We start from the raw sequence: 12,875 nt of genomic DNA on the forward strand, positions 1-12,875 counted from the left end.
TGGGCTCCACAGGCATCTTCTGCTGAGCAATCGGTACTTTCACTGGTAGGACAGAACCTCGTTTTTCAGGAATTCTCTAGACCTTTCAAAAGTGGTAACTTACCTTGGTTTTTTTAGAAAGTCCCATTCTAATAACACAGTACTATAGGAATTGCTAGCTGGAGAAGCAACTACTGAGCTCAAAGTAGCAAAGCCTTCTGCAGAATTTAGTCCCCTTCTTATATATTTGTTTTCCCAATATTTATTCACTCTTTCAGTATTGACCCTTTTCTACTTAAACTGAATTCTCTTAACTTTAGGTATTTGGATGCTGAGCATAGCTTGGAGGCCAAACATCAAGATGGACTGGTCCTTGTCCTGGCCAAGTCTTACAGTTTTGCATTTTTGCTCTGTACCTGTTGATTGCATATTGATTACCCAAAACATTGGTTTTTACAGTGACTGACCCACACCTTGCATGAAATTAAGCCACTAGTTCAACTACAATAAAAAATAAAAAAAAAAAGGATATCTTGAAAATACAGCATCTATTTTATTCCACTTCCTCTGGCAAAGGAGTCCTTTTAAGCTTTTTCTCTTCTGAAGGCAGAAATTAATAAAGGGTTTTTTTCTCATATAAAAAAGGACACTTTTGAACTTACATCTTAGTGTCTGGGATTCACAAGCCTCTTAAAGAACAGGGAAGGAAAACAAAATGGCAGAAAGATGAAATTACTGAATTCTGGACAATCACCTGTTTAGGTAACCATAAAGAGGTAGTTCCTACCCTTTATTCATTTTGCCCTGTTCTCAAGAAACAGGTATTTTAGACCATGTGTACATTTTCTTATTGAAGAATGCACTTAACAGGAAGAGAGCCCTTTGTTTCTGTCTGGCCTGTTAAATCAAAAGCATAACTAGTCAAACAGTCAGGCTTCAACCACCTCTAGCGCACAGCTACATCCATTGTTATCAGAAATGGCATTGTGGGATTGCCAAATCCTACTTCTATCTCATACAATGTAACCTTTAAAGAATAACTGAGGAAGATGTTTCCATTTTAGAGAGCTTCTGTGGGTAACTGTGATTAATAATCTTCACTGCATGGACTATTTTACTTTAAATTATCCAAGAGCATCCCTTGTCACCTGTAAGCGAAAGCTCTTTGGTGCTGGTACACATTCTCATCCTGAAATAATGTAAATGGATATAGAAGATACCTATGGTGGCCTGTACCAAGAGAATACATTCAAGCTTTAATAGAGGTGGGGATTTCAACTGCTACCTCTTTCTACTCCCTTGCCCTAAATTCTTTATTTGGTGGTAAGGAAAATAACAAAAGCAAGGAGTTCACAGAAGTGGCAGCAGCATTGTGTCAGGTTGCAACAATTAAAACAAGCATTGTTTTACCTTCTTACCAGATTTGCCACTACTTCCTTTTGAGCACATAAGTGAATGAGTATTGTGTTGGATACTCAGATCTGTTACTGAAAGACTTTGTACAATGAGCATTTCTACCTGGGATTCTCAGAAAGACATCAAAGTAGTCTGAAGGCAAACAGCTCTCCAGAGGTGAACAGAGTGTTATTAAATCTTCAATAAACCCAGATAAAGGGGCATGAAAGACAAAGGTACTCTGAGTCAAGTATAGCATTTAAAATCTACATGAACATCTATTTTATAGAAAAAGCAATGAGATGGGGTGGAAGTCTCCAAGAAAGTGTAATTAGACGGTTAAACAATTAAATATTGAACAACTATTGATCACTTTTGTACAAAGTTTATTAAGATGTTCAGAAGAATGAATTTTAAAAATCTTGTAGCAAATTAAAATAGTAATTTTAATTCAGATTACAAGGCAACTTAAAACACCTAGAGCAATTATACAGCTGACAAATAAAAATACAGCTATAATAACCATCCCTGAGCAATACTGCATTTTAAATGTTGTAATAAAGAAAGTTACTCAAATGTACCTGTGTATGCAGACAAAATTGGTAAAACCTTTTAAAAACTGAAGACCTGAAGATAAGCAACTTGCACATTAAAGATGTGAAGCATGACTGGTTTTGGCAAATTTAAATATTACATTTAAACAAATCAAGCTGTTAACTTACCCTACAAACTACTTCAAGTGGTGCTAAATGCACTTTATTTTGGTTTGTCTGATTCTTTGTATTACATACTACTAGGTCCCAACTTTTTTCATTAATGGAACAGTAACAACCAAAGACAATGCGTATCTCTGCCATCACTAAACATTCCATGTGTTCAGCAATGGTGTGAATTTGGAAGTCAGAGTGAAGAATACAGTATCCTTTGGCAGTCCAGACTTTAAGCAACACTCACAAGTGTTGATTTTAACAGGTTTCAATACCCAATTTCTACATTCTCCTATTTTCCAAAAGGCGTGCATGGAAAAGTATTTACACAAGGACCCACATAAAGTGGTCTAGCAACCAGATGGTGCCCAGGTCTTCAGACAGTTAAGTATCTCAGCCAACATGAACAGACACTTAATAAAAATATAATGCTATTTTATTTTCCCAACTGAGTATAACTAGTAGCTTTTAAGTTAATATCAGCCTCTTCATTGCTGAGTAAGGAAAATGGCAACTTCATTAACAGGCACTGATAAGAATGAAAATTTGATTTACAGAAGAAAAAACAACCTGAATACTGAAAAACAGTGCATACATCAAAAGAATTTAATGTGTGCTCCAAATTTCTTGTGAAGTATTAATACTGTTCATTGTATTGCTGGTTATTCACAGCTTGATTATCCACCTTCGGCTGTGGACAAACTGTATGAGCATATAGTAGAATTTATTTATTTATTTATTTATTTATTTATTTAATTGATGACACTGCCAAATGTCAACCAGCTTTCCCTTTCCCTTATCCATACTTTTTTTTAAACACTAGCAGATCTGAATTCAAGACATTAGACAATAAAATATTTCCTATATGGTAACAAATATAACAGCAGAAATTTCAGAGATCAAGAAATGTCTCCTGTAAGTAGGTTTACAAGTACAAACACAGGTTCCAGATAACAGTATTTTACCTGTCAATTCAAATGGAAAGAATATAGTATTAAAACCCCACAACACTTGATTTAAGTATCACTTACTTCCAAATCAAACAACATGATTTGAGCAGGAAGTTTGAGTAGGTAACCTCTAGGCCCCCAGAGATAATATTTAAAGGTCCCTTTCAACACTAACTATTCTATGGTGCTATTACTTACTACCCATGTGCTTAATACTCAAATATAAATAGAAGCTTTACAAAGCTTTACAAAATGAAAGGTTTCATGTTACTAAGAGATGTACAATATATTTATCTTCCAATTATTGACAAATCAGTTGCTTTTTCCTATGGTTATGTCCATTGATTTATAAATCAAGTTGATTAAGAATTACTGTATTAGTTAGAGCAAACAGGCAGTATTAGAAACAACAGAAGTACTGAGATGTAACAAAAGTGACATACACTTTGCAGGATTACAGTTACTTGAGTCCTTCACATGAAGCTGAAAGAAAAGAAAAAAACAAATTTCACAAAAATCTTTGAATGTTCTATATACTGCACAAGCTCTATCAAAAATGAATTAATTATTTTGGAACACCAAGTAATAACTTGTCCCTAATTATCAGGCAAATAATTATTTGACCTAATACAGAATTTCTCCACATATTTCAAGTGCAGAGACAGAACATGGCTAATGATAGAACCAGCAAACATGGAGATGTTTGTATCAGCAAGTGTGACTCAACATTTTGCCACAGTAAAGAGGTTCTGAATTAAGTATTGTATTTTTCAGAAGTCTGAGTTTTGTCAGAGTAGAAGTTAATTATCTCCTTAAAAATCAGGTTTCTTGATATCTCAAAAATAGAGGAGAAAATGCAACAGTGGTTCAGCTTGTTATTAAAAAAAAAATCTGAGTTTCACCATCCCAGACATTAAACACTTTTTGCCTACATCTTTGTCAGTACAATAGGCTACACTCTAAATCCAGCAATCCAGCACGGTCTTCTTTTTGCTGCACTCCTAAAAATGCTGAGGGATCGCCTCACTAGAAAGTGGCAAGCAAAGCCAAACAGGCTTCCTCCTCATTCCCTTGAGAAGTACAACAAACAAGACCTGCTGAAGGAGGAGCTGCCCTGGATGACATGAGACTCCTGTGATATAGGACACATCCTTTACCCTATTTACTGATCTGTATTTGGTGTCTTCCTTAGCTTTTTACATTTCACTGGATTCATTCATTTGATAAGTATATCCTAACAAAAGATGTGGCAGTTATTGAGAATGCATTTTTCAAGTCAACAAAACAGATGGGTTGGCCTTTGAAAAGTCCTTTTTAGAAAGAACAAATAACTTCTCCTATCTGGCAATTTTCCACACAGCAGGTTGATAAGGGCTGTGCATCACAGAAAATGAAAACAGCACACTTGAAGACAAAGACATGACAAAGATTTTTTAATTTTAAAAAATGGAGAAGGCCTTGGTCCATGGATGTTGGTATCTTCTCCCCTTTACTATCAGGTGAAACAGCTTTACTAAGAAGTTACCCCAGTCTAGGTAAAAGCTGCAGGTTTTTGGTCTATACATCCCAAAACCATCCATTCTCACTAATGTTTCTTTTCAATGTCTAGAATGGAGTTTTAGAGAAGTGGAAAGGATATTCTTCTCCTTTTGATAACTGCATGTTCTCTGTTTACTCTATATGCCACAAAATGTCACAATTTGAAGAATGTCCACAAAACACAGAGAAGGAACCCCTAAAGGGCCTCCCAATTGTTAAATGTCTAACAAAGCAGTTCCCAGAACAGGATAAATACTTTTATGTGCTTAAAAAATTCAATTATTTACCTGAAGGGCTTATCCCAGGAGTGACACAAGCATCACAATACCCATGAACTGAATGAAGAGCAACACAGGTGTCAAAAATGACCAGACAGGCCACAAGGCAACATTGAAACTGGAAATAAAAGCAGAAAGTATTTGGTAAGTTCAGTTGTCACATTACAGAAACATCAGGCATACAAAGGAAACATGTCAAAAGAAGAAATAAGATTTAAATTACTTAACCTGGAAATATACTTCTTTGTTTCTGAAAACAAAACACATCAAGGGTAAAGGGCAAAGATACCTTTTACTTTCAGAAAATCTATATCTGAAGCCCCTGAAAATTACCTACTCTTTGATTTTTCAATGGGCATACATGGCAGCTGAGAGAAGCTTTAATCTGAACTTTGATCTTGACAGATTTCAGTTAACTGAAGAGACAAAGGGAAAACCAACTAATTTTACAACTGACTTACAAGAATTACAGATTTGACTAATTATAAACCATAGGGAACCTTTATTTTCCTCAATCTTCCTTTTTTTCACCATTGCAACACTGACTGATGTCTTGATACAACAGCTAAACAAGAGGAAATCAATTTTCATGCGGAAAGCAAATAAATTAACTGGTACAATGTAATTTTCTTCATTCACATTTGCTCAGTTCTCATACAATCTCATAAGTAAAGCAACTCTTACTAAAAGTACCATTCTCAGACAAAATATAAACCCTTAAAGCTCATATGTCAATAGTCAGAAGTCTAGCATTTTGGGTATGTTTGCTACTTATATTGTTTGATAATGAAGAGCTCTGACAGAAACTGATTGAACTGAATTTTTTCTCAGATAGAGAGACTGCACCTTTGTCTTTATTTGTTAACTGCACAAGTAGTTGCCAGAGACGAGAAATTTACACTAACAAAGATAACTTCAGTTTTCCCCTGAATTTTCAAGACAGAAAAGATCCAGTACATCTCTAAGTACACAATATAAAGTTTCAACTGTTGCAACTCTTGCTTTGTGGATGAAAGTTGAAAGTGCAAGAAATTATGCTACCTAGAACTGGTATTGTCACCAATACACAAAGCAGAATTACATATAGAATTTCATTACAGAATTTCTTATAATTTATAAGAAATGATGCTTATAAAATGAGCCCATTAACACAGAGACTAGCACAGGTTTAGCAGAAGTTTGCACACAGTGTTTGAACTCACCAAATTGCTGCTGCTATGAAGGTAGCTGTTGTGATAGGAATCAGTGCAGGGTACTGTTCATCATAGTCCTGAATTCCACAGTACCACTCAAGATACAGTATGCAGTAAAAGGCAACACATAAACATGCAGCCAATAAACAAGTGCCACAGGAAAGCCACCAGCTGTGGGAAGAAAAGCACATTAAGCCATGTTTAGCACAGTCACACTGCAGTTTGCTGAGTAATCTTCAGTCGACAAACAGAACAGGCAATATCTGTTAAAAACACAGATTGTGGCCTAGAGTTCCTGTAGGTTTTACCTTAAATTAATCTTACAAAACACTTTTTGCCCTTAAAAGCTGTTAAACTGAGTTTAATTTTGCAATGAAACACTCCTTTCATATATTGTCCCCTCAAGTATTTTGGAAATTCAATGTGACAGATCTTGTCAGAATCTACTATACTACCACACCAAAACCACTTAGTCAATAATAAAGTAAAATAGGCTCCACTCCAACTGTGCTTTTCACTATAAATTAGACTGGTGATCTTTGTGCAACAGAAGTGCTGCAGAAAGCTTTAATATGGTTTCAGTTTGGGAAGTCTCAAATTTAACAAGAAACATGAAGATTATTTGTAACTACTGAAGAAAACCATGGAGAAATCCAGAATTTTAAACTCAGAATAATAAAAACCACAGGGTATGTGATTATTTAGGAAGACACACTTTTGAGCCTCTTTGAGGATACACTTCAAGACTAGTTCAGATAAGGCAACTTGGGAGGAAGATGCACTTTAATAAAATCTTATCTGAACATGTATTAACAAATAAAAATTTTGAAAAATGAATTCTTACAATAACTTGATTACTAAATTACAAAGGGTAATTAAGGATCTTCCTGCTCAGGTACCATGTGTTCTGGAATGGTACAGCAAACATAATATGCTACTTTGAAATCCTGTTACTACCAAGGGAGAATCCTGCACCAAGAGAACTGTAGCCATGGCCTACCTACACAAGCAGTGCAGGAAGACAGGGTCCTGACCCCAAATTTTGATTACACCTTGGAGCCACTGGTTTTGCTTTCACAGTCAGGTGTATGAAGGTATAACTAGCCTGGGAGAGCAGCTCCAGAGAACCTCCCAGCACAGAGCCCTGTGCAGCTTCCACATACTGATATAACAATGACAACTGCAATGTGTTTTAATAGCACTTCCAGCTGAAGCCATCTAAAAACATTTAACATACATCAATCCCATTGAAAATAATTTAATAGAAAAGAAATAGACTAGAAATAAAATCTACCTCACAGAAATTATTTCACTAATCTTTTGCTGACCTACTCAAAATCATCTACAGATCTTCTAGAGAAATTAACTTCTCTTTGACCTCTAAGGGTTAATTTCAGGGGGTTTGTTATAAAAAAATAAAATCAAAGCCTAAATACTTCCAACAAACCAGGCAGCTATTTCTTGGACTTAAATGAAAACTTGAAGGTACAGTATTAAAATATCTGGTATCAGAGCAAACTTTGCATGTACAAAAACAGCTAAGTAGAGTTTACAGAGAATAAAAACAAGTGTAGCAAACTGTAAGCATTGTATTTACTTTAAAATTATATAATAATATCAGCTTAGGTGATATTGGTCCAACTTCCCTGCTCAAGCAAGCTCAGCTACTGCCAGTTGCCCAGAATCATGTCCAAATGGCTTTTGAATATCTCCAAAGATGAAGACTCCACAACCTACCTGGGCAACCTGTTCAGTGCTCAGACACCCTGACAGTAAAAAAGTGGTTCCTGATCTTCAGAGGGAGCCTCCTCCATTTCAGTTTGCACCCACTGCCTCTGGTCCTGTCCTGGACACCACTGGAAAGAGCCTGGCTCTGTCTTCTTTGCACCCTCCCTTCAGGTGTTTACATGCAATGACAAAATGACTCTGAGCCTTCTCTTCTCCAGACTGAACAGTCCAAGGTTTCTCTATTCCTACTGCAGATCCTGTTCATCCATGATTTAAAATACAGTGACCAGATGTAACAAACTGAGTATGATTATAGGGCTAAAACAAACCTTTTTGTAAGAAAAGATACCTTACCTATCTGCTTGCATAGTTTCTTTAATATTATTTAAAAAATCAAAGTAGTACGTCACAGCTATTGATGCCAAAATCCAGAATGCAGAATGAATATTCAGTCTGTTAAGAGGCCTCATCGTCTTCTCTACAGCTGTAGACTCTTCTGTAAAGAAGAACATAATTATAGCACTAAAGCCAGTCATTAAATGAAGTATGATTATAGTTACATAAAGCATGATACTTTATCTTTTTAATTAATTTATCTCGGGAGATTATTCTACTCATCATAATACACTTTGTGCTACAAATATTCTAAAGACCTCTGAACATTTGCTGAAATGAAACAGTTAAAGCAAGGTATCCTTTGATAAAATGATAAAGCAGTAACAATCAGCACAACACTGTATCTGTGTATATTTTTAGGAAACAGCTGACTAGATTTTGTAAGGGTTGTTTAACTAATGAAAAACCCCTGGTTTTATGAAACAATTTTTATTAATTTAGCTATAGAATTTCAGGTTGCTACTTCCAATCACTGATTTATTTTTACCCTTCTTTATGAATTTTAGTATTTGCAAAACGATCGCAGGCATAATTTTCTTGTTCTCAACTGCAGATAATTCACAAATTTTCAGCTGCAGTTTCAGGACCTAGCTGGACTTACACTGCACACTTTCAGCAGGTAAACTGCAACTATCATTGTGCAGGAAACTACCTTCTCTTTTTCCCCTCATTATCATGTACTGTTTTAGAGAGAGCAAGGAGATGAGAAAGTCATTTTTGTGCCGACAGTAACCACGTAAGACAGTATTTATACACACTGTCAAAAAAAGGTGTCAGAGGTAGTATTGATGTCTCACACTCTGAAGTTTATCACCAGGAGTTCCTGGTGGCCCGTGTGCCTTCAGCAGTGTCACATGTGCCGATTCCTCCACACGCACCGCCGCCAGCCGAGCGTACCCACAGCTCTGCTGGAGCTTACAGGCAGCTTTATTTTACATTTCCTACATTCCTCCTCATCCTACTGGAGCTTGGGCCCGGAGCATCGAGCATTTCATCTGCATCAGGCAGATGAGGCAGTCCGCGGCTGCCAGCCCCTCGTATCCCCCACGCCCGGCTCGCACTCAGGAGCGGACACCTGAGGGCAGCGGGGCCGCGCTCCGCGCCGCTCCACCCGAGGCGGCCCCGCTGCCGTCCCAGCGCCCGCTCGGCAGGGCTCGGCACCGCTCCCCGCGCCCCGGCACCACCCACCGGCCGTCCCGCCGCCCCGGGCAGGCGGCTGCGGCTGCTGCGGGTCCCGGGGCTCTGGCCCGCGCCGCCCCGGGCGCCGCAGCCTCGGGAGCGCGTCCCCGCCGCCGCCGGGCTCCATGTTGGGCCGCTCCGGCAGTGACGCGGCGGGGCGGGAGCGCGGCGGCCGCCACCGCCCCGGCGTGAGGGGCAGCGGCGGCGGCCGCGCCCAGGCCTCGCCGGTCCGGGGTCCAGAAACAGCTTCGGGAATCGCTGAGCCCCCCTGGAGGGAGGGAGCACTGCCGTGTACAGCCGAGTGCCGCACTGAAGGCTGTGGTGCCGAAATGATTCAGGAAAAAACCCCAAAAAACTCTGTGGGTAGAAATGTTTTCCTCATCTGCCAAGCAGATGTTCTTCAGGGCAGATGTTCGGGAAATCTCAATTTCTGTGACACAGATCAGTGGTGTAGGTTAAAAATGATTGGAGCATGGTGCTAATAACAGCAGGCTCGGAGGTTCGATCTCCGAAGGGGCCGTTCACTCAAGGGCTGGATTCCATGATCCTTCTGGGACCCTCCCAACTCGGAATATTCTGTGACTGTGAAATGCAAAGCTCTGGGAGCTTTCCAGAGCCACGGGAATCCTGTAGCACTCGAGACTGCAGCTCGTAACTGGAAATAACAAACATATTTGCAAGACAAACTATGTAAAAGTTAAATAAATGAATAAAATGGTAAAATAGATTGCTTCAGTTCTGTAGTTGATATCTGAGTAACTAGATACAAAGTCACATTAGCATGTTTCTGCAAACAAAACCTTGAAACCAATTGGGCTTTCTTGTTTATTCACATGGACAAATTCAAAACTACCCAATTTTGCTGGAAGGTTAACCTTAGGTCTGGTCCTTATAAGAATACTATGAATATTAAGAGTGTGCTGTATCTTCTGGGGTGTGTTCAGTGATTAAGCCATTAACATGGCTTTTAAAATTGAATTTTTTTTTTGTAATAGTAGTGATTGATTAGGTTAATTAGATGATCCATGTGATTGTTACAAAACCTGTGCTTTCTCAGAGAAAATTTTGTGGCATAACATTTCGCTTAAGGCAAAAATCCTGCTGACTTCAATGTGGAAGTACCTGTCCAATACAGCAGCTGTTATGTATAGCTTTACAGTGGGATTAAATGTAGAAATATTCAATAAAACTCAGATTATTATAAAGGCGATTGAAGAAACAAGAACCTCAGTACATGTGTTTTTCTTACCAAAATCAAATTTACTAGCTGTATATAGATGAAAGTTCAAAAATCCAAGTGTTTCATCACCTGATTGTACTTTTCCTCTCAGAAGGCAAAATATTTTGCATTAAAACAATGATTATGAGAAATGTGTTAAATTTTCACTTACCACATGCGTTCTTTGCATGGTAAATGTGCAGTATTTATCAACAGAAATGCCTTGCAGATACTTAATCTGTAGTTTTATGTTGAGAAAACAGAAAAATAAAAAAATAATGGAAGGTAGGCTGTGGATAAATAATTATGTGTTTTATCAGTAAACCCTAAAAAACCCTAAAAAGACCCCTAATTTTAGGCAATTCTAAGGGAAGAAACTAACTGGTAGAAACTAATCAGGGTAAAAGCTAAACTTTTTGTGACTTGAACTGTTTTTAAGCAGTTCTAAATCTGCTGGCTAACTATTTTCCTAAATATACTATTGTGTGTTTTATTAATGACTGAGATTCTAGGGACAAGGGAAAACAGGGTTCTCGTTATTCTTTATTACTGCACATTGAATTTAAGTAAATTCAGCCTAAGAGATACAAGAACAGGAAAAAAAAATCATTCTCTGCAGAAAGACAGGCCTTCATTTACATCTGAATTTCATATGAGAGGTGTCATAGTAAGTAGAAATTGTTTTCCCAGTCTTAGAACATGTATCACATAAGGGCCAACCACATTGCATGCCTTAGTGACTACAGGGATTATTCTTTATGTAGTTCAGTTGAATATTTTGAAGTTAGCAGCTCATGGGAGATCAGAGCTCTGCTTTCTTATCAATGAAATAGAGGTTTCTTTGTTTTATTTCCTTTGAGTAAAATGACTACCTCAGCCTTCACTTTCATCTTAGTGATTCAAATAAGAAACAAAGGAAATCTTCATGCACTTTCTTTGCAAAAGCTATTCATAGGATATATCTTTGATTTAAACATAGCTATTAAATAAATATGTATGCTTGGAAAGGTTAAGATCTGTCAGTGTTGTTAAACTGAACACCTCTGTTTACCTACAGAGTAGGTATTGTGCAAAGAGCTGAAATAAGAGCTTCCTTCCTGGGCTCACTATTGACCTTAACTGAGACTGTTCATGTTCTGTGTTTGTAGAGCTGAGATGTTTTCTGTGATCTTTTCACAGAGCTTCTCTGATTCAGAAATTATTAATCTGCCAAAGAATAGATAGTGATCAGGAGCTGAACCGAGACTGTCACAAAATGAGCAACATAATTAACAAAGCATCTAATCAGCGGGCCTGTTATGGATAATTAATTCTTCCAAGTTAATGTTTAAGAATCCTTGCATGAATGTTAAGAAGTATTTTAAAATGTGATGCTTGATGTGATAACTTTAGTTAAAAGTCTGAGAAATAAATTTGTGAATTTGAAGTTTCAGTGAAAGAAATATGCAACGGGCAGAGTTTGCAGCAATTTTTTTGTGAACTGTACTCTCCTGGACTCTCACATAATATGATTCATTTTCCACATCTTGGGAACTGAATTCAACACCTTCACATTCTTTTATTCTAACTAGAAAAGAATGCTTTGTATGTTAGTTGAATGTCTTTAAATATTCAGATTTTTTGGTTATAAGCTGAAATTCACAATCTATTTCAGTATTTTGAATTTTATTTTCTTCTTGCTCACTGAATATTTGCTGCTTAGCGGTTGGTTGATTATATGTTGATTTAGAAGTAATTCTTAATGGCACACAAATGTGGTAGCTTTTTGTGTTTCTTGACTGGGTAGATATAAAATTTAGAATTGGAATTCCCAGTTAAATTCTCACTTTTAGGAAGTCAAATTAGTTTTCTAATATTCTAGCCAATTTTCATAGCTTTTTCCCTATTACAGAAATCAGTAGCTAAATTAGCCCAAATATTATCTGTTCACAAAACACCTGATTGGAATTTTCTTCATTCCATATCTAAGTAGGGTGGGCTCCTTCCTATGTTAATTTTTAGCTGAAGTAGGTTGGATATAATATAGACATATTTTTTCATTTTGAGGAATGATTGTGCTATAATAGTCTGTGCTTTCTGTTCACAAACTAAGTAATAATAAAGTCAGTAGTAATCTGCTGCTTATCTTCCACTATCAGGAGTAAAAGATTGGATGGGTAGAGATTTTCAATCCTTTCTGAACCTTGTCCTTGGACTAAAGTATTGTGCATCTTTTACATTGGGTGAAAAAGTAAATACATTGTCTGACTCATCTAGGTAACAAAAAAGCCTCCAAATAGTACAAACAATTCCCCTGCTTTCATCTTGCATTC

General features: G+C 37.3%; 1 protein-coding gene across 2 annotated transcripts; it reads right to left on the reverse strand.

The window, feature by feature from the left end:
- Positions 1-1,739: 1,739 nt before the first annotated feature.
- Positions 1,740-9,471, reverse strand: TMEM128 (transmembrane protein 128). 2 transcript variants are annotated; one of them, XM_066549199.1, is made up of 6 exons: positions 9,354-9,471; positions 8,124-8,265; positions 6,051-6,212; positions 4,858-4,966; positions 3,475-3,514; positions 1,740-3,046 (listed from the first exon to the last, which is right to left on the reverse strand). In XM_066549199.1, the coding sequence occupies exons 1-4, from the start codon at positions 9,469-9,471 to the stop codon at positions 4,867-4,869; spliced, it is 522 nt and encodes a 173-aa protein (XP_066405296.1). In that variant the 3' UTR covers positions 1,740-3,046; positions 3,475-3,514; positions 4,858-4,866. The 2 variants fall into 2 exon arrangements, with proteins under 2 accessions (XP_066405296.1, XP_066405295.1); XM_066549198.1 differs by having other exon boundaries at positions 1,740-3,514.
- Between the last annotated feature and the right edge of the window lie 3,404 nt (positions 9,472-12,875).

This window comes from Molothrus aeneus, chromosome 4 (genome assembly GCF_037042795.1).
Source record: "Molothrus aeneus isolate 106 chromosome 4, BPBGC_Maene_1.0, whole genome shotgun sequence".
In the NCBI taxonomy this organism is placed as follows: Eukaryota; Metazoa; Chordata; class Aves; order Passeriformes; family Icteridae; genus Molothrus; species Molothrus aeneus.

Excerpts from the sequence above, each read along its gene's own strand:
- TMEM128 (XM_066549199.1), bottom strand. The coding sequence starts at position 9,471 with ATGGAGCCCGGCGGCGGCGGGGACGCGCTCCCGAGGCTGCGGCGCCCG. Across the intron at positions 6,213-8,123 it reads GAAACTATGCAAGCAGATAG|CTGGTGGCTTTCCTGTGGCA; the intron begins GTAAGGTATCTT and ends TTCTTCCCACAG. Across the intron at positions 4,967-6,050 it reads TTCATAGCAGCAGCAATTTG|TTTCAATGTTGCCTTGTGGC; the intron begins GTGAGTTCAAAC and ends TTTTATTTCCAG.